Source organism: Camelus ferus, chromosome 11 (genome assembly GCF_009834535.1).
Source record: "Camelus ferus isolate YT-003-E chromosome 11, BCGSAC_Cfer_1.0, whole genome shotgun sequence".
Lineage (NCBI taxonomy): Eukaryota > Metazoa > Chordata > Mammalia > Artiodactyla > Camelidae > Camelus > Camelus ferus.
The window spans coordinates 50,581,114-50,602,291 of NC_045706.1; the positions used below are offsets into that span (position 1 = coordinate 50,581,114).

The 21,178-nt window shown below is 36.4% G+C and overlaps 1 protein-coding gene across 4 annotated transcripts; it reads right to left on the reverse strand.

Annotated features, from left to right (window-relative positions):
• Positions 1–1,154: 1,154 nt before the first annotated feature.
• On the reverse strand, positions 1,155–20,905 carry AP3M1 (adaptor related protein complex 3 subunit mu 1). 4 transcript variants are annotated; one of them, XM_006173418.3, is made up of 9 exons: positions 20,759–20,905; positions 12,504–12,779; positions 11,515–11,686; positions 8,084–8,221; positions 7,046–7,131; positions 6,243–6,376; positions 5,191–5,398; positions 3,749–3,893; positions 1,155–3,279 (listed from the first exon to the last, which is right to left on the reverse strand). In XM_006173418.3, the coding sequence occupies exons 2-9, from the start codon at positions 12,774–12,776 to the stop codon at positions 3,179–3,181; spliced, it is 1,257 nt and encodes a 418-aa protein (XP_006173480.1). In that variant the 5' UTR covers positions 12,777–12,779; positions 20,759–20,905; the 3' UTR covers positions 1,155–3,178. The 4 variants fall into 4 exon arrangements, with proteins under 4 accessions (XP_006173480.1, XP_014413202.1, XP_032347458.1 ...); XM_014557716.2 differs by having other exon boundaries at positions 20,743–20,763; XM_032491567.1 differs by lacking the exon at positions 20,759–20,905 and adding an exon at positions 20,579–20,719.
• Between the last annotated feature and the right edge of the window lie 273 nt (positions 20,906–21,178).

Here is a 21,178-nt window from a genome sequence, read left to right on the forward strand (position 1 = left end):
GAACTAGCAGTAATATATTTACTTGACAAGGATCTGGGTACTAGAGGATACTTTGGGGATTTTACACTAGCAGGAGCAGAAGGGACAAGGTTAACTTAACAGTGAGAGGAAAGCAGCGGATGTGGATCATCCCCTGGTTGAAGTAGTCTGTCCTCGTCATAGAAATGCTAGCTCTACTTGGAGGCCATCACCATGCCCTAAGAAGCTTTAAAGCTGTTACATGTGCAGCAGTATCGCAGGTCTATCTTTCATATTCCCAAACCCAGTACAGAACAATAGGGTGTCAGGGACCTACCAGAGCCATGAGGCAGAGCTACCTTTGGGGGACATTTTCCTCTTTGTGGTTGAGGAAGCTCTAAGAGTAGGAGCAGGTTCTTGGAGTAAAGCTGGGACATCACTGTTTTTGCCTGATTTTCTAGATCTAAAAGGGGTAAATTACTTTAAAGGATGACAGTGCTGCCTACTACATTTGTCACTGCTTTAACTCAGAAAAGTTGCTGACTAGGGATGCAGATCCCAGCTGTTTGAATTAAAGAGAAAAGTCCAAGGCTACTGAGTTGGCTCAGCAATATCTGAAAACAGTACTCATGGTCTCGTTTTTGCTACTTACCATATGTTCACTGGTGCTGCCTTCCTGCTGTATTATAGTTTGTTTTCTCAAATCAGATGGCTCTAAGAGAGACCACAGGACCAGTATCTTCCACGGGTTCTTCTGTAGTACCACTTACGGCATGAACCCATCACATGACTTCCCTTTGAATAAAATTATGCTGACTCCTTTTATGCAGAAAATGAGCTCTTGGAATGTACTCCTTTAAGAATTTAGAAAACAGAGTTATTCTTGGATTATATGGAATTCTTTGCTTGAAAAATATTTCACTACTACTAAGTATTCATGGATCTTTGTTATTCGTAGGTGGTGGTAGGGAAAGTAGCTTTGATCACTTACTGTTCTGTGGCTAGAAGGCAGATGCTTAGAGAAAGTATACAGGGCTGTTAACATAATGAGGCTAAGAGAAGAGCACTTTGGAGTGCTTTGCAGCAACTCACACACCTTCTGTGATGATGCAGAATAAAATGTGATCATGTTCAGCCTGCTCTAACACTGAAGCATGCCCATCTGAGAATGCTCAATCAACAGTCAAGCTAAAAAATCAGCTTGTTACTTTCATCTTTTTATTGACAGTATAGCCAGAAAGAGAAAAGGGCTTATTGGATTCAATTAAATTAATAAATACAATAATTTAATTGTAAAAGGGAATAATCTACTTGCAAGTTTTAGCAGAAAACTACTAGCGGCAAGGGACTCTTGGCATCCGCTTGCATATGAGAAGACAGCACAGAAAGGAAATTAGTCCAGATACGATGGTTGAGATTAGGGATTCTACAGAAAGGAAAGCAAATGTACTGACTGCTCTTCTGAGGTACGAACTCTGAGGAGGAAGACATTAAAAATGAAAAGCAACTGAACTGGGTAACCAACCTCAGGCAAAGAGAGTAAGTATTTGGCAACATCGTGATTTTTAGCTGCCAAGCTGATCTTGGTTACCCTAGAAACTGCAAGGTTTCAAGTGAACTCTCCTGTTAGATGAAAGGCAGGCTGGGCGCCCTAAGCAGGCAAAGGTAAGAATGCTGCTGTAGAGTGGACTCCCTGTACCAGCACCAACTGCAGCCCTTGGCAGCAGAATGGGGTGAGTGTAAGGGCTATCCTTAGCATGGTAAGGGAAAGGGAGTTATAAGCTGAGAAGAATTAAAAGAATGGAGTCACACATAAAAGAAAACTAATAGCATGAGTAAGAATAAGAAGGAAACATGAAGAATAAGCACTTACATTTAACTTTTCTCCATTCTTCATGTCTAATGGGACAAAATAACTCCGCAAGGACTTCTAAGCCAGTAAAATTAAATGAAATGGTGTGGCTGCAGACGGACTTGCCAACCAGGAAGATCAATACAGGTTTATCAGTGTTACTGAGGATTTTGTTTCTGCCTCATTATGACGTACTGCCTTCTACTGTGTCAGTACAGCAGACCTGTGCAGGCACTGCAGTGACAATTACAACAACAGGTTCAGGAAGGAATCTACTGACTATAGCCTTAAGAAGCACGCAAAATGAAAAGGGAGTTCCCCTGAAGACAAGCAATGTAGGCAGATTCAGACCCTTAAGAACAACAAAAAAGGATAAAGGATTAAAAAAAAAGTTGATGATAGTGAGGCAGGCACATTTTCCTCCTTTAGCTGAACTAGGGCATGAGGCCTTTAGGCGAACTATGGTTTAGGTGATGCTGAGTAAGCTTTATAAAATATGAAGATGGCAAAGGTTCACTGAAGTTTTTTTACTATGTTAATTTGCTTAAAATCTCAAATGCTTGTGCTTACAATAACTTCCTAAGAGCAGAAGTAGTGTTCCCTTTTATTACCTTAAAGTATTCGCCCCTCTGATACATTGATTTTTACTGTGCTAGAAGCTGAACAAAATGGCACAAAACTGAGATGGTACTTACTGCAGCAAGGTCCCTGTAAATCAAAATCTGAGCTTTACATAAAAATCTTATTTATAAAAAATACAATACCAAGTACAGTGAGAATGGAGCAGGGAGCAGCAGTGCTGTCCCTGCCTGGGCCATGTGGAGTGGCTTCTGCTACAGTGCTTGCTTAATGGCACATGTGAAAAGCTGAATAAGGCAAACACTTGAAGAGGCAGTTTTTTGTAAACTTCTTGGGGTGGGGGGAACTCTTCCTTTGTTGGGACAGATACTGATTTGGGGTGGCTAAAATCAGGTATGACATTTGGCTGCACTTGATACATCACATTACATAATAAGACAGCTCCTGCTGATTGAGACCAGTTCACCTGTTTTAGGAAAGAGGTTATCGCTGTAGACTTTTGCCTTTACTGTTAAAATATGCAGCCTCGAGCTGGTGCCTTCCATATGGAGGAAGTCACCTCCAAATCTTTCTTAATAAGCTAAGACAAATAAGCTAAGTCATTCAAAAGTTTCCTTAGCTTAAAGCTCCTTGAACTCTACATTGATTCTAAGCAACTCTGTTAGCAGTGTGTGGCTCGACACAAATGCTTTAACTAGATTATGTATTCCCACCCAACTGGTACCTAATAGTAATAAACTGTAATGACACTTGGAAAACAAACAGATCTTGAGGAATTCTGGCCTCTTCTCATGTCCTCACTTGGAACTTTCCAGCTTTTGTGACATATTTGACTCCTTTAAATGGCTTGTATTTCTCTCCATACATGTCCAAGCGGTTTACTTTTAAGCCTATGTCAAAAAGAACAGGTAAGAAAAGGAATAAATTACTATCCTGGTTACACCAACCAACAGAAATATTTACTTAGCGAAGAGCACTACACAGCAAACCTGACATTAACCAGTGTCCCATCCACCATTTGGAAACAATGTTCCTTCTACCATTCAGATTATAGCACTGTGGGGATTTCGTTTTAGTTCAGATTCCCATGTGGGCAAGGAATATCTTTTAAGGATAATTCTACTTTCTGTGAGTATGAATATAGACTCCTTCCTTGGTGCCTGAATGGGGCTTGGGGTGAAGGGAAGCTGTCTGGATTAAGGTGCTCTCCAAAATCACTGTATCCACAGCACAGTGTGAAAGGCAAACTGCAGCTGCTGCTCTTTCTAGAGAAGGAACGTCAGTTACCCTTCTAACCTCTTAACAGCTGACCTCAGAGAAACTCAACTACCCTTAAACACAAATCAGATTTCTTCTTACCCGAAATAGCAAGCTGCTGGATTTTGAACTGTATGTTGAGGCTTGGATTCTCTTCTGGCTTGGGTGCTCCAGATTGTAAGTTTACCAGTCCTTTAAGACTTGGGAGCTTTTGTGGAGTAATTTTTCCCACATCCCATGTTAGTACCTTAGAAAGACATAAAAAACAGAAACAATCTGAACTATTTCTCAAAAACAAATGTTCAAAGACACTATATGCTTCTGTACAAAATGAAGCACAGTGTGTTAAAAACAAAGGACCTGGGATCTTCACTGAGTTTGACCCCTAGTTCATTCTGTGACTTTGAATGCAGAGTGAGGATGGAGAACCAACATTTGCTGAACATACACTTTTGGCTACAGCCCTGTGCTTAGCATTATCCATACATCATCTCATAGATGCCGGTGATGTGAATTTTGTCTTCTTTTTTCAAATGAGGGAAAAAGGCTCTGAGGTCAAATGACTTGCTCAAGGTCACACAGCTAGTTAGAGGCAAGGTTGGGATCTGAACCTAAGGCTATTTGGTATCAAAGTTCTTTCCACTATGCTACCTTTACTGTTTCTGGGCCTCAGTTTATTTTTCTGTTCTGTAAAATGAGATGATGGGCATAAATCAGTGTTTTCAAACTTTCAGTGATGGAATTATTTATTTAAATGAAATCTTCAGTGTGGGAGCTCAGTAACAGATAAGAAAGTGAAGCTGTTACGGTTGAAGTTGGGGTGAAGGTCCAAGGATCTGGAGCTCCCCCCTTCACTTCTCATCCCTGTGTAGTCCCTGGAGAGATTCTTCAAATCCTTAGGACTGGATTAGACAATCTAATTCAATGATTTTATTTTAAAAAGTATGCTTTTTCATTTACCAAGCAACTCAATGACTCTACTGTGGAAAAGAATCATTTTTCACCCAAGCAGGAAGCTGAGAGAAAATCATCTTTTATAGTTTCTCTGAAATCCCTCTGCTAGGGGCAGATATACGCAGGGTAAGAAGTCAGCTTCTCTAGCCAACATACCCTAGGAAGATTATGAAACAATGCTCTTAAATTAAAAAGGAAGAGAAAGGTCTTCATGATCAATGTCTACAGAAAATTTAACAATTAATAGATTATAATACCTTCTTATATCCACACAATGATTTTCTCTTTCTAAAAAGTTTTTATACCTTCTTCCTCATTAGAGTGAGTGAGTCTCTGGATTATCAATGGATTGAGTAAAGGCAGACTCTGAAGGAAGACAGAATGAATCTCACTTTTCTGTTCATCTGCTCAGACACAGGATTTTCTCCATAGCTAGTGGAAGATGCACAGCACAGGATGCATTCTAGGTTTTACTAGGAATTTTAGCTTTAACCAAGATATTAAACCCTTCTCTCTGCCCCTCACATCCCCGAATCACAAAATAAAGATTGCAGAAACACGTGCTCACTCTTGATCTGAGGTAGCTGTACCTTGGTAACTGGATCAAATGTATAGCTGCCTTGTGTTGGTGTCAGGTTCATATTCAACACAACCTTTGGCATGTGAACTGTCACTGTGATTCCTTCAATGGTTTTCCCCATGTTCTGCTTTGGTCCAATTGTAATATCAAATCTGCCACAAGAACTGTTCTCCTTGAAGCTGATGCTATGTTTCACATACACTGGTATTGCCACTAGACTAAAAAGAGAAAGACACAAGCACAAACACACAAAATTAATGGTATGAGCTCCAGAGGTGGCCTGAAGACCTGTCCAAAGTATGTTAAACCCTCAGAACTGCAAATTCGGTATCTGCACCAGGGCAGGTTTAGTATAGCACAGAGTTCTGGTACGATTGTGCTAGGACTAATATAATTTCTGAGAAGTAAGTATACAAATCAAGATAGAAATCTGAAGCTTAATTATAAACAACTGGGGCAAATAGCCCTAGTTTAAAGAAATGAATTAAGATCTCATAGAAAGATAATTTAAAATTATTTAAACTAAATAAAGCAGTTCCTATGTGGGAAGAGCCAAGAAACAATTCCTCTGCTTTAAGTCCTTTCCTGATGTTACCCAAAATACTTTGATACTTTTAAGGGACAAACCAGTTACAACTCACAATGCCAAATCACTCACTTAAATCTCAATGCAGAGAAAAATAACTTGAAGCTAGTTAGTTGAGGGACGTCCTGAGGAGATACAGGTAGGCCTGTCTCCTTCTATCAGCCATGGTGTTGACAGATCATAGTAATAACATGGCATGAGTTCATGGTTTTGCCCAGGTTATGCACGGTCCAAAATGCTTGCTCTCAGGTACATATTTTACTATAGTTTAATTTACTACTACTTGATAGTCTTAGACTCAAGATACACTGATTATTTTAGACACATATTTTCACCAGTTCTTCCTGGGTCTCAAGGTTAGCAATGGCTAAAGGGAGCAATGATGACTTTAAGTACTGAACTGTTAGAATGAAACAGAGAAAGGTAAGTTCTACCCAGTACACTGACATATGATTCTGGCTGATGCAGCAACATACTTTTGCGAGCTGACACGGTATGATATGAGTCGGAAATTTCCATCTGGAGGAATAAATGACAAAACCCTTTCAGATTCCCAACGCTTGAACCGGATGCAGGGGTGGAAGCTGACATCATCTAGAAGCCTTGGGTTCTGCCAGGCAAACAGAAGACAACCATAAGCATAAAGTATAATGACAACTCTATTCAGATATCATGAGAAATTAATATGCGCTCTACAGCAGTTACATAAGAGTTTGTTATTAAGATTGCATCAACACAACCTATGGTTTCACGATGCTTTAAAGTTTGCTAATATTTTATATACATTATTGTATTGAATTTTAGTAACTCCATGAGGTATAAAATGTGAGTGGTATCATTTCCATTTCATAGATGAAAAAACTGAGGTTCAAAGAACTCATGATCACAAGTTAGTGGCAGAGATAACACCAGAGCTCAGTTCTCTTGATTGTTCTTAGTAGCTTGTCATGCTGAATCTAAAATTATGCAAAAGATCAATGCCCTTTTGTGACAACAAAGCATATAATAATTCAGTAAAAGTGACATTGCAGACTTGCAGAAGCCAGCTAGCTATTTAAGCCACTTCTAGCATAGACAAAGGCAAAGACCCTCTCTTCAGTCTTTCTATAACAGTCATGCTCATCACGTAAGCTACTGTCTCTGGAAGCTGTGCTAGGAATACTTCTGAGATAATCCTTTGCAATCTAAGCTACAACATGTCTCAGTATTTATTATTTCATTTAGTATTTCACATGTATTAGTCATACAGGGAGCTACAAAATAGAAGAACAAAACTTACCATGAAAGAAAGGGAAAGGTCAGGCATTCCAGATAGCTTAATGCAAGCATCTATGACCCCTTGAATTTCTGCAAAGACTGTAGATCCTGAAGAAAGAAATAAAGATTTACTGGAATCTGCATCCTTACTAGGGCTATCACTATAAATGCAGTAACAGGTATCTCCTGGGTGTTAGACATAGTGAAGTTTTGCACATCTATTAAAAGGTTAGGGACAGAGGATCTATTACACCAGTTCAGACAGCTTCTTCACTGAGTGCCATGGCCTGAATGTATCTCTGGTCGGAATATGATAATTCTAAGGAAAATCAAATCTATCCCTATCTTTATAGAGTCAACCCTGTAAGACTGCTGGCTATGAAGTTGAAGAATTTTTAATAAAATTTAAAAATTAGCCAAGTTTCTAATGAAATGGACAAAGCTGCCTGTTAACTTTTAAGAAATAAGAGCCATTATTCTTTAATAATAGTTATTATTCCATACAATGGAATTTTATAATAAAAAGGGCACTTTATGAAAGATACTGTCTATAATTTACAGTAAGTCATCTTCACATAACAACCAGCTGTGTGACCTTGAACAGATTACCTAACCCTTCTAAGCCTTAGTTTCCTTATATATAAAATGTGAAAGTTGGACTAGATGTTTTAAATAAAATGTTATAATTCTAACAGAGTACTGTTGTTTTGTCTGAGGTTTTCACTAGAAGGACTGCATATAAAGTGGTAGCAAAAAGCATGGTGCATAGTAGATACATAATAAATATTAGACTGAATAAATGGCAAGAGAGAAAGGTATAAAGGGTCATAACCGGAGTAAAGTAAGGCAGCATGAGATCTGATTTACAAAGGTTTGGCATATCTCAACGACTTGTTATGAAAACTGTATATAACCTCTGGGCAAAATAAACAGATTTTAAACCATTAGAAGATGAATGCCTTTCCGCTGAAACCGTATTTGCCAAGGGATTTCAATTTGCTATTCAGCTTATGTCAGCTGAACTGTTTTTTCCCTGATAAGACAACATGCACACAATTACCTGATTTATCTATAATTGCATCTATTTCTTCAACGACATCAAAATAGGCTTCATTGTTTGTGTATTTTACCCCAGCCCGGCGCCATGGGATGTTGGACAGCTGCCCAGTGGGGAGTGTGTCCCCAACATTACTACTGCCTAATGGGAAAACGAGAAAGCAAAGCTAACGCATAAAATGGTCATCAGAAAAGCTATTAACAGAGGAAAAACAAAAAACCAAAAAACCACAACTCGAATACTTTGGCTGCTTCTTTAGTGTTTAGTTTTTTCTTCACTGAAGTTGTGGATGGTTTCCAAAATTGTCAGAGACATATCCATACCAACATGATCAAATTTCTAGAAGACAGAAATAGGCCATGTGGTCCTGTGTCTATCTGTAACCAGGTTAAATTCATTTACTTATCTTTTGCTTCCTGTGTGTTAACAGTAACCTAACCTAATGCCAGTGACTCAACAACAGAATTTTATCCTGCTGCTACTGATGAAAAAAAGAGGCTGGTTGTTTCAAAACCTTCTGCTGATAAAATGTCTCCACTGAGAATACAGAGTGATAACTAGGCCATATGGTATTCAGCTTAAATTCTATGCGATACTGCTAAGCAGGCCTCAGTGGAGTAACTACCTGAAAACATACTCTGGTCTTTTCCTATTTTAAGGTCAGCATATCCAAATGCAATACAGCTAATGTTCAAAATCTGGCTAATTTCCTGGTAAACTGATAAATGTCTGAAAATAATTCCAGCTGTCCAAAACATGTATCCTTGACCTGTGATGTATTTTAACATTTTGGTTAGTTTACATTTCAACTGCCTAACATGTGAAAAGTGCAGAAAAATAGCTGAAAATTACCTATCTTCCTATTACCTAAATACAACATTTTGGTATTATTTCTTTAAATATTTCCCTCATAAACATAAATATTTATTATTTTTTTCTATTTTGATAATTTTGCTTTTTTTTCTGACTGCACTTTAAAACACAGTCAACCCGTGAACAATGCAGGGGCTGGGGTGCTGACCCCCCATGCAGTTGAAAATCCACATATAATTTTACAGTTGGCCCTCTGTATATGCAGTTCTGCAATAAAAGATTCAACCAACTGTGGACTGTGTACTACTGCAGTACATATTTATTGAAAAAAATCCACATATAAATGGACTTGTGTAGTTCAAACTCACGTTGTTCAAGGGTTAACTGTAGTTGCAATCAAACTATATATACAACTTTGTGGTCCAATTACGGTTGGTGCTCCTGTTTCCAGCCTGTTGCCTTCCAGCATTTTCTAAAAACACTGCTTTAATTTTCCTGTCCAAAAACTTTAAATGTTTCCCTACTGGCTTTATGATAAAAGCTAAATATTTAGCCTAGCATTCAAAGATTTCCTCAACTCAATTTTTTATCTCTTAACTACTCAACTGAAAAACAGCTTTGTTTCTGTTAAAATGGCTAATATAACTCAGGATTTTTCACTGTGTGTTTTTTTATCACACAGTTCCACCTATGAAGAATGCTCTTATTTGTCCCTCTCTTCATAAACTCTATTGATTCTCTAAGCCTTGCCCTTGGGCCACCCACCACAGTTCAGGAGGGATTACTTCATCCACTGAACCATTCCCTTGAACTTTATAATGTATTACCTTAATAATCTATGTTATATTTTTTTCATTCTATAGTTCAGTAATTTTTTTCTGACTAAAAAATACATGCTTATTTTTGGAAATCAAAGTATAAAGCAAAAATAAAGATAAAGTAGAGTTCCTCAGCTGAACACGATCATGATAAACTTTAGAACTTCTCTGTGTGAATATTTATGTGTAATTAAGAGTGACTTTTTATGGTTTTGTGCTTTTTTTCCCATTTAATATTATATCATGTGTACTCTCCAGTGTCACTACCTCGTCTATAAAGTATGAAACTGCTTTTCAAAATCTTACACTGTTATTTATGTGTTTTAATTTTTTTCCCCCAGTCTCCCATCCATAGTGCAAGTTTTAGGAGCACAGACACTTCATCTTATGTTTCCTTGAATTTCTCCTGACACTTAGCCTTGCCTAGAGGATGAATAAAGGAATAATCACTTTCTTATAGGCCTCTTATACACCATTTTTTAGGTCAGTGCATTTGCAAAGGGATTTATAATGGAGGCCAGTATAGTTAGAGTGGCATATAACATTTCATAGAAATCTTTCTCTAGAAGACTTTGATACTTTCAAAAGAATACTGTCACCTGGAGGTACATAATTTCCAGCTATACTCAAGAATTAAACCAAAAGCTGGTAACACAAGTACAAGGCCCACAAATGCACAAAATCTCACAAATAGATTATGTTAAGAGTGATGTTAAAATTCATGTGGAAAAGTGAAGGGACAAGACCAGATAAGGAAATTTTAAGGACAATACAGGAGCAAGGCTTTTTCAAACAGATACCAAGATATACAATAAAATTATAGCACTTAAGACAAAAGGATACTAGTGAGGCCAATGGAATAGAACAGAGAGCATCCAAAACAGATATATGCAATTCAACTACATTAAAATGAAAACCCTAAACTTTTATTCAACAAAAGACACCATCAATGAAGTGTCTTTGGGAACACTTTGAAAAAAAAATCTCACAAATAGACTAATTTTCTCTTTCTAATATATCTTTTGCATGTATAAAACAAAGACTTGGAGGAGAAAGTATGTATTCTATGGCTTAAATTTTCTATACTCTAGTAATTGTGGGGCATTCAGCATAATGCCAGTTTTATAATGCTATTTTTTAATTTTTATTTTTTCCCCAGCTTTATTGAGATATAATTACATATAACACTGTGTTAAGTTTAAGGTATACAATGCATTGATTTGATACACTTATATATTGCAAAATGATTACCACTATAAGTGTCAGTTAACACCTGCCTTACATCACATAAACAAATGCTATTTTAAAAACTAGAATGCCAGTCTATAAATGCACTTCTAAACAGCCTCATATATTGGCTTCTTGTTTATTTTTATTTTTTCCAGTTTTATTGAGATATAATGGACATACAACATTGTATCAGTTTAAAGTATATAACATAATGATTTGATATATGTCTATATTACAAAATGATTACCAAAATAAGTTTAGTAAACAGTAATCACCATATTGATTTCTTTATAATTAACTGGAATAATTTATTCAGTCCTACTGTTTAGTGTTAAACAATAGTAATAATATTGTTCTGGTCTTGTAGAAAAACCTGTAATAAAAAAAGTAATAACCAAAAGTTCTTTATCATTTAAGATCTTGCCTCTTTCCATGAAAAGAAATATATATCCATTTTAACAATAATGCTAACTTTAATTGTGGCCAAAATAGATTACCTTCATAATCTGCAAAATCATAAGCAAAAATGGGTTTTAAGTGCTCAATTCCTAATAGAGTATATTTTCACCTTACCTGTAATAGAGTTGACAACAGAACGTAGAATTGTTGGTGGTTTAATCAATTCTTTCAAAATGTTAGATTCAGTAGCCAGTGGAAATCCATTGTCTAACATTTCTTCCAAGAGTTCATATACGATGACCACATTATCCTTAATTGCAGCCTCCGAACACTCACCAAAGTAGTCCTAACAAAATACATAATATTGCACAATGAAAGGCATGAAGAAAATCTTGTTAAATACTTTTTGTTCTAAAGGATAAACTTACAGGAGCATAATTCATTGTTTCAGATGCTGAAAATATGTAACAAACAGGAAAAAAACCTACTGTTCTGTATGCTATTCCTTAATATTTCCTTAATATTTTTACATTGAATTGAATTCCTATTACATATTATGATAGAAAGTACACTGAAACATAAAACAGAATGTGAACTATAAACTTTATCTGCCCTGATTAGGTATCCCAAAATATGTTTATTTTTTTTTGTTTTTTTTTAGAGAAAATTTTGTTGCTCCTTTATTTTTATTTTTCTTATTTTGGGGGGAGGAAAATAGGTTTATTTATTTATTTATTCTTAGAGGAGGTACTGGGGATTGAACCCAGGACCTCATGCGTTCTACCATTTGAGCTATATACCCTCCTCTCCTGATAGGTTTTAAATTACAAAAACTTTGAGACCACTTAGAGAACTGTATGTGGAGGGCACTATTATTTTCTGATGACATAATTCATAACATATTAAAAAAAAATACAGCTTCCGTGATCATGAGATTGTTCTGTTCTCCTCAAACAGTAAATGGAGCAGCCACATGTACTACTTACTATACACCCCACAAAAAAGGTTTATGTTTATGAACTTATGCTTAGTTGAAAACAAGAGGGAGAGAGAGAGAGGCAGATAGACTACACATCAAAACCTGGGAAATTAAAGAATGTAACCGTGTCCCACCTCCAGCTAATTTGGATGATTTGAATTCAAAAGACTGATGAAAAACCAACCTGAAAAGTGTCAGCAACTCTATGTAGAAACTCAATTACAAAGAGAGGTGGCACTTCAGTCTGTATGACAGACACAAAGAAGAGCTTATCCCGGTAGATACTGATGAGGTAGTGATGAGGTGTTGAAATAACAGGTGGTACATTTTCAACATCAACAGCTTTCTCTTGAGCCTCAAAGAAATAATCACAGACAGACTGGCTCACAACGCTCTTCCAGTGCTTCTCTAGAAATATGTCACCGGAACAGTTTATGAGAAACAGACTGTGGATCATTTTCTGGAGGGGGAAAAGAAGTGTAAATTTAGTATACATCAAAAAAGGTATCCTTGTGTTATCTTGATAGCAAAACCAGACAAGGCAATACAAGAAATACAGGCCAATATCACTTAAGAATATAGATGCAAAAATCTTTAATAAATTACTAGCAAACCGAATTCAGCATTATAAAAACAATTATAATCCTGACCAAATGGGATTTACTCCATGAATGCAAGGTTAAACATGAAAATCAATCAACATAATATACAATATTCATTATAAGGCAAAGATATAATCATTTCAAAAGGTGCAGAAAAATCATTCAACAAAATCCAGCAACCTTTGGTGATTAAAGACATTTAAACTAAGAACAGAAAGTAACTTCCTTGACTTGATAAAGAACATCTATGAAATAGCTACTATATTTAATGCTAAAAGACGAAAAGCTTTTTCCCTTAATATCAAGAACAAACAGTAATTTTAACTTTCACCACTTCCGTTTAGCATGGTACTGAAAGTTCTAGCCAGGGCAACTAAGCAAGAAAATGAAACTGAAGGCTTCCAAATTCGAAAGGAAGACGCACTCACAGCGGAAAAAAAATGCGACAATGTATATATGTATGTTCATGTATAACTGAAAAATTGTGCTCTACACTGAAACTTGACACAACATTGTAAAAATGACTATAACTCAATAAAAAATGTTAAAAAAAAAAGAAAGGAAGAAGCAAAATTATCTATCTGCAGATGACACTATCTTGTATATAGAACTTTCTAAGGAATACACACACACACATACACATATAAACTATTAGAGCAATAAATCAGTTCAGCAAGGTTGTAGGATATAAAATTAATATAAAAATCAATTGTATTTCCACACATTAGCATGAATAATATGGAAATGAAATTGAGAATACAATTCCATTCATAGAAGCATAAAAAAGATTACAATACTCAGGATTAAATTTAACAAGTATAAGACCTAGACAGTGAATATTATAGAACATCACTGAAAGAAATTTAAAAGGCCTAAAAAATGAAAGACATTTCATGTTTATAGATTGGAAGACTTAATATTGTTAAGATGACAATACTTCCCAAATTGATCTACTGATCCAATGCAATCCCAATTAGAATGCCAGCTACTTTTTTTTTTTGATGGAAACTGAGAGGCTGATCCTAAAATTCACATAGAAATGAAAGAGCCCAAGAGTAGCCAAAACAATCTTGAAAAGGAAGAACAAATTTGGAGGACCCACACTTCCTGATTTAAAAACTTACTACTAAGGTACTGTATGGTACCGGCACAAAGATACACATAGATCAATAGAATAGAACTGAGAGTTCTTAAATTAATCCTTACATACTTTAGGAACTAAGAGTTTAATCCACAATATCCATGTGTTAAAGCTTGTGTCATGAGATAAAACCCTTGTTCTAAAGTATATTATCCAAGGGGAATCAGGAGCTAGAACTAGGAAGATATGCATGATTCTGATCATTTTTCCTTTCCCTTAATTTTGGGACATTCCCCCTCAGGTAAAGATCATAGTTTAAAATATACTAAACAAGACTTCTTTTCATTATTTCATAATTTCTGGTGACTGGCAAATGTGATCTGTTCTACTGCTCACACATTGAATTAGAGCAATCTTCTTTTGTCTTTTAATTTGGATTTGCTTATTGACTTCCTATATCTGCTCTAAAATAAAACAGTATCTTCTTCTTCTTCTTTTTTTTTTTTAAGTAGAAAGCTATCCCTCAAGGTTTACAGATTCCAGTAACTTGGATCTATTATAATGTATTTGCTTATACTGGTTAGGATTAACAAACAAACCTCTTAGAGAGTCGTATTTTCTATCAGGATTCCTACTGAGCAAAAAGCTTGGTAGACAGAGGTTAGGATCTAAAGAAAATAGATCTAAGAAAGAACCTATATTCTTTAAGTTGAGTACCTACCCTAAACTCAAGTTTAAGGCTCTATCTCACAAATACATATCAACTGATTTTGCACAACAGTGCCAAGACCACTCTATGGGGGAGAGAACAGTCTTTTTAAGAAATGTTGCTGGGACAACTGAATTTCTACATGAAGAAAAATGAAGCTGGACCTCTACCTCATATCATACACAAAAATCAACACAAAATGTATCAAAGACCCAAAGTGTAAGAGCTAAAAAATAACTCCTAGAAAAAATATACACATCAATCTTCATGACCCTGGATTAGAAAATGTTTTAAAGATATGACACCAAAAGCACAAGGAACAAAAGAAAAAACATACAACCTACACTAGAATTAAAACTTTTTGTGTTTCAAAGGACGTTATCAAGAAAGTAAAAAGACAACCCACAGAATGAGAAAATAATTGCAAGTCATATATCTTACAAGGGACTACTATTCAGAATATATAAAGAATTCTTACAACTCAATAATAAAAAAGACAAATAACTCAATAAAAAATGTGCAAACAATTTGACGTTTCTCCAAAAAAGATATACACACAAATGGTTGATAAGCACTAAAGAAGATGTTCAATATTTTTACAAAATATGAATCAAAATTATAATGAGATAGCATTTCATACACTTTAGGCTAGATGTAATCAAAAGATAGACAACAACAAGTGTAGACAAGAATGTGGGGAAACGGGAACCCTTATACATTGCTGGTAGGAATGTAAAACAGTGCAGCTGCTGTGGCAAACAGTCTTGAGTTTTCTGAAAGTTAAAGATAAGAGTTACTAAATGGCCCAACAATTTTATTCCTAGGTATACACCCAAGAGAACTAGAATATATGTTTACACAAAAATTTGTACACAAATGTTCCTAGTAACATTATTCATAATAACATTATTCATTCAAAAAGTGGAAACAACCCAAATGTCTATTAATTGATGAATGGATAAATAATAAACATCCAAAAATAAAACATTATTCTGCCATAAAAAAGAATGAAGTACCAACACATGCAACAACATAAATGAACCTTGAGAACATGCTAAGTGACAGAAGCTAGACACAAAAGATCAAAAACTGTAAGATTCCACTTACACGGAGTATCTATTATAGGCAAATTTACAGAGACAGAAAGTAGATTATTGGTTGCCAGGCACTGGGTAGAGGGGGAAGAATGGGCAGTTACTGGTTTCGGTATTTCTTTCTTAAGTGACAAAATCTTCTAGAATTAGCTAGAGATGATGGTTGTGCAACTCTGTGATTATACTAAAAACTCCTAAATTGCACAGCTTTAGAAAATTGAAATTTAGTAGTCTTTAGTTTAAAAAATGGTTAGTTTTATATGAATTATTATCTCAATTAACAAAAAGCATTCTTTAGCTTTGTGACAAACAAATCCACTCCCAGCTGGATTAACAGAAATAGGTATGAATGTGCACCAAAAAGATGTATAAAAAGATACTGTAATGGTGAAAACTATTATCACCTACTAATAGAACAATGGAAAAATAAACTAGTGTATTATTAAAGTGAAATATACAGCAATGAAAATGAATAAACAATTGCTACATGAAACAAATACGGATGAATCTTACACAATATTGAACAAAGCCAGACACAAAAAGATACATACAAAATAATTCTATTTATATGAAGTTTTAGAAGAAACAAAATGAATCCATGGTACTGAGAAATGAAATGGTTTCTTTTATGGAAGAGAGTAGTGGTGGTGACTGAGGGGGCAAAAAGGTGGTTTTCTAAGGTGCTGGTAATGTTTTATTTCTTGATCTAGATGATGGTTACAAGCAATGTTCATTTTGTGACAATTCACTGAGCTTTATGTTATGGCTTGTATACTTTTCTGAGTGTTAGTTATGCTTCAAATAGTTTATTGTCCTTGTAATATGAGAGACAGTGGAAAAATGTCTAATTACCTTAACTTGTTCCTTTCTTTAATATGGGTAACATCAGTATAAGGCATCTAGTGGCCCATTCATTCAAAATTATAGTACTGAATGGTAAATGTAGCCGGAGGAGAAAGAATATAAAATCTATGAATATAGTTTCTATGCATGAAAATAAATTCCGAAGAGGAAAGGAAGACTTTCCAGAATGAATTCGTTTAAATCTATTGACATAGAAAAAAATGACATCAAACTGACCACTTCTTTTTAGAGGAAATCATTTATTTTATGAAATAAAGACAATTGTGGTGATGATTTCTCCTTTCCATTTGGTGCATGTTCAACAATTAGCAAGTAAATAACATTAATCACTAAGATGTATTTTATTATTGTATTAATAAAGTATGAATGCTGTTAATAGTTTAGGGTTCCTGTTTATTAGAAATAAAAAATGTTTCTATGTTCAAAGCCATCTGTATTTAGCCAAGCAATCAATCTGAGTTGGGAGTAATAAACCCTGACTCCTCAGGCTTTGGACCTACTATATTCTTCCGAACTAGTATCTGGAACCTGCTACATTTTTCTACTTTATCTAATCAGATGCTTTGTTTAATAGGTTTGCTTTGTGTCAGTTTTTATTTGAGTGTTAAAATAGTGTCTCTGGAATACAGAGACTTGCTATTCAGAACCTGCTGACTTTTAACTATCTTTCTGATACACTTCTAAAAAATGGAACAGGAATACCCAGCAGTAAGATCTTCAAGTAAATTTGCATTATGATGTCTTTTCTTGGAATGAAATCTTCATCTAAAATATAAAGTATGGCTTAGAACATTGTAATCAACTCAATGAGACCCAGATTTGAGCACTTCAGGTGAGCCACCTATGGAATATGATATCCTTGCAATAATTAATTTTCAGCTTCATTCAAAGTGTTTTATTCATTAAAGATAAATGAATTAATAATATTTAAAATGTACTGAGTACTGCCTGTTGGCCAAACACTATCCTAGGCACTTTACTTACACTATCTTATTTCTCACAACTCAATGCTATAAATACTAATTTTATCCTCATTTTATAGATTAAAGTCTTGGAAACATTAAGTCAATTATCTAAAATCATACAGTAAGTATCAGAGCTAGGATTCAAACCCAGAGCTAGTTGAATCTTGAGCCCCTGTTCTTACTTGCCTCTTAGAAACTAATTATTAGGAACACATTAAAAAAAAATTGGGGGAGGTAATTAGGTTTTTATCTATTTATTTTAATGGAGGTACTAAGGATTGAATCCAGGACCTTGTGTGTGCTAAGCATGCACTCTATCACTGAGCTATATCTCCTTTGGAACACATTCTAATGCAGCACTGTCCAACAGGATTTCCTGCAATTATGGCCAGACATGTCCTCTATTTGTGTTGTCCAATATAGCAGCCACTAGTCATATGTGAGAAGCTGAAATGTGGCTAATACAAATGATGTATTTAAGTTTTAATTTTAATAAATTTAAATTATTACATGGAGCTAGTATAATATTGGATAATCATACTGGATTGGGCACCAAATGTTCTGTTTGAACTTATAATTTAAGAGAAAGAATTGAAGGCTATCCTTCTTGCTAAGTTAGAAGCCAAAATGTGTTCTAATAAATTATTTACAGCAGAAATTATATTTAAATTTAAGAGCTGACATAGGTTATCTTCTTAAACTATTCATCCCAGTGAAAGTGCAGTACACATAGATCTGTGGTACTACACTGCCACAAGAGAACCCCAAAAGAGCTGCTTGTTCTTGAACCAAGTAACTTCATAGTTTCTCTGTTTTAGGGGCCAGATTCCTACTCATCCTCTTGAGCTGGGGAAAAATTCTTTCCAGGAAAAGTTTCCACCAAAGTTGTTTTCACTGGCAGCAGTTCAGGTCTCAGAAGAATACAGTACATTAATCCCGCCATCTGGATTTATTGTTGTTATCCTTAGTGCTGAGATGAGAGTATAGCACTTGTAGTTTTCAACAGTGTTTACTTTTTTTTTTTTTTCCCCTACAGGAGGTACTGGGGATTGAACTCAGGACCTCATGCATGCTAAGCATGCACTCTACCACTGAGCTATACCCATCCCCAACAGTACTTAGCTTTAAAATCCATCTTAACCTTCTAGTATAGGAAAAGAGAGCCTATTTCATTTACCCATATTATGACCAAGGGCCTAAAGCAAAAAACAAAAAACAACAACAACAAAAAAAAACACATGCAGCAGTGTAAACTAGCCTGTTTCTTTAGCTACTTATCCTTTTGCTAGCTGTAGTTACTTCTTTCACTATTATAATAAATTTTCTGGGAAAGCTAGACACTTATGACCACCACAACTATCTTTTTGTTCTTAGTGACTTTTGAGTCAGAAAACAGAATTCTCTCAGCTTATTTTAAAGCCACTTAAGAAGCTGTTCAGAGGCAGTTCCATCAGAGCTTTGACTGCAGCTTAAATACTTAAATAAACCCTCACTACCCAATGTTGAGCACTCTCATCCTAATGTTTCACAAGCAATGTGATTACAACAGTCACAATATCCTTGGAAGAGAGTGTCTGAAAAAGAAAATATATTCCTTCTATACATAACAGAATGGAGGCATAGAAGGGCCTCCACTATAATAGGAGAGAAGGTGATTTGAAGAATGAGGGAGAAGGGCACAGAGAGAAGGAGTAGGGGAGAGGGGGGCAGATAGAGAGAATTCCTCTTTGCTACTCATGAAATATTATTGAGCTACTTAAAAATATCTAGTCTGCAGGGAACTCCAATAGTCTATTGTGTTGACTGTTCAGAAACATTGTAAAAATCGTTAAGATTCAGTAAGAAAAGCTAACCTTATTGCCAAGAGAGGGTTCCTACTAAAAGTATGTTAAGTTTCAGGTAATTTTTCATTCATCTCATTCCTCTACTCTTTCTATGGTCAACTGAAAGTGTCCTCTGTTCTTTATAACACTAATCCTTCCACTAGTAATTTTGATCCCATTCTCTTTCCTCTTTTCCCAGGTCTTATCTTCTCTTTCTTGAATTTCTTGTGTGTGAACCTTACACACTAGTTATTTGCTTTCTGCCTCCAAACATAATGTGTCTTGTATTCTCCAAAACAAGCCAACCCCGAACCTTTTAGAGTCCTTGCCACCTTCAACAATCTTTTGCTTCATGATCCAGATGAAGAAGGATTAGTCTACACGCAATCTCCCCTCTCAGTAACTGACTCTGCTAAAGCAGTTCTCTCAAATGACATAACTTCCTAATCATTAAATTCAACGAGCTACTCTCAGACTTCAACTTCCTCCTTCGGTCCTCGCAGCATTTCATGTCACTGATAAGTTTCCCCAAAACAAAGCAAATACTTCTTACCAAATTGTATGAAATTTCACCTGTTTTGGTTCTCACTTCGAAAGTTTCCTTCTGGCTTACTTCTTGGCCTTTTTTTTTTTTTTTTTTAACTCTTTCTATCATCTCCACCTAAACCACTGTTTCAAACTTGATATATCCTAAACGCCACAAGATTCCTCCTTCTAACGTGAGGACTCCAAATTTTATAGAGATACCACTTTTTTAACCAAGTTTCAGCTTCGGGTTCAATTCAAATCCAACCAACCACATTGTTCATACTTTTCCATACTCACTGTCACCTCATCAGTTTAGATTTCTACCAACTCACTTCGGTAGAACTGCAACACTCTCCTCAACGCATCCCCTACCCCAGGCTCATCCAGGCCCCACCCTCTAACAGGACGTCCGCTCAGGTCAGTCAGGGATTTTGTCCTCCACAGCAGAAGCCAGGGGCTGAGGTTCGAATGGTCGGTACTCCAGCTCACTGTGCGTGACAAGACCTTTCCCCCGCGCCGGAGTACGGTGAGGGACCCCAATGAGCCTGAACTTCTTGGGCTTGGGGCCGAAAAACACTGGGCCTCAGGTGTACCTCTCCTTTCCGCCCCGCGGGGAAGAAAGACCGGAAGGCAGGGAGGGAGGCGCGGTCCCGGCTCACAGCACCGCAGACGCTCCCGCATCCCAGGCTGGAGTCTGGAGCCCCAGCCATTCAGCCTACTCCCCGATTTTCGAGCTGTCCCCAGTCCGCAGACTCACCGCCCATCGCACTCACCCCAACACCTAAGCGCGTCAGTGATTCCAAGTGGGGTCCTCTTCGGACCCGAAGCAGAGGCAGCTAAAAAGGCCGTGAGGACCCGGCAATTGGAGTGCCCGGTAGATTGCCTGACTAACAGCTTCAAAGAAAATAAAGCATTGGAAAGACTAAATGAGCGGGAAGAAATTGAATGAAAAGAAAGAAGTCTTTTGATGTATAGAATATAATCTTCTAGATCATCCAGAATCTAGAAGAGTGATTTCGTACATTCTGGACTCAGGCGCTCGTTCGCAGCCTAAATCGATCTGGGGTGTCCCTATAGCCGGGCGGGCGGGGTCAGGAGAAGCTGCGTATTAGCCAATGGGTGAGGCCGGAAGGTAGAGCCAATGGCCGTGGATGGCACGTACTGGGAGGAGGAGAGAGGGGCGAGGTCTTGAG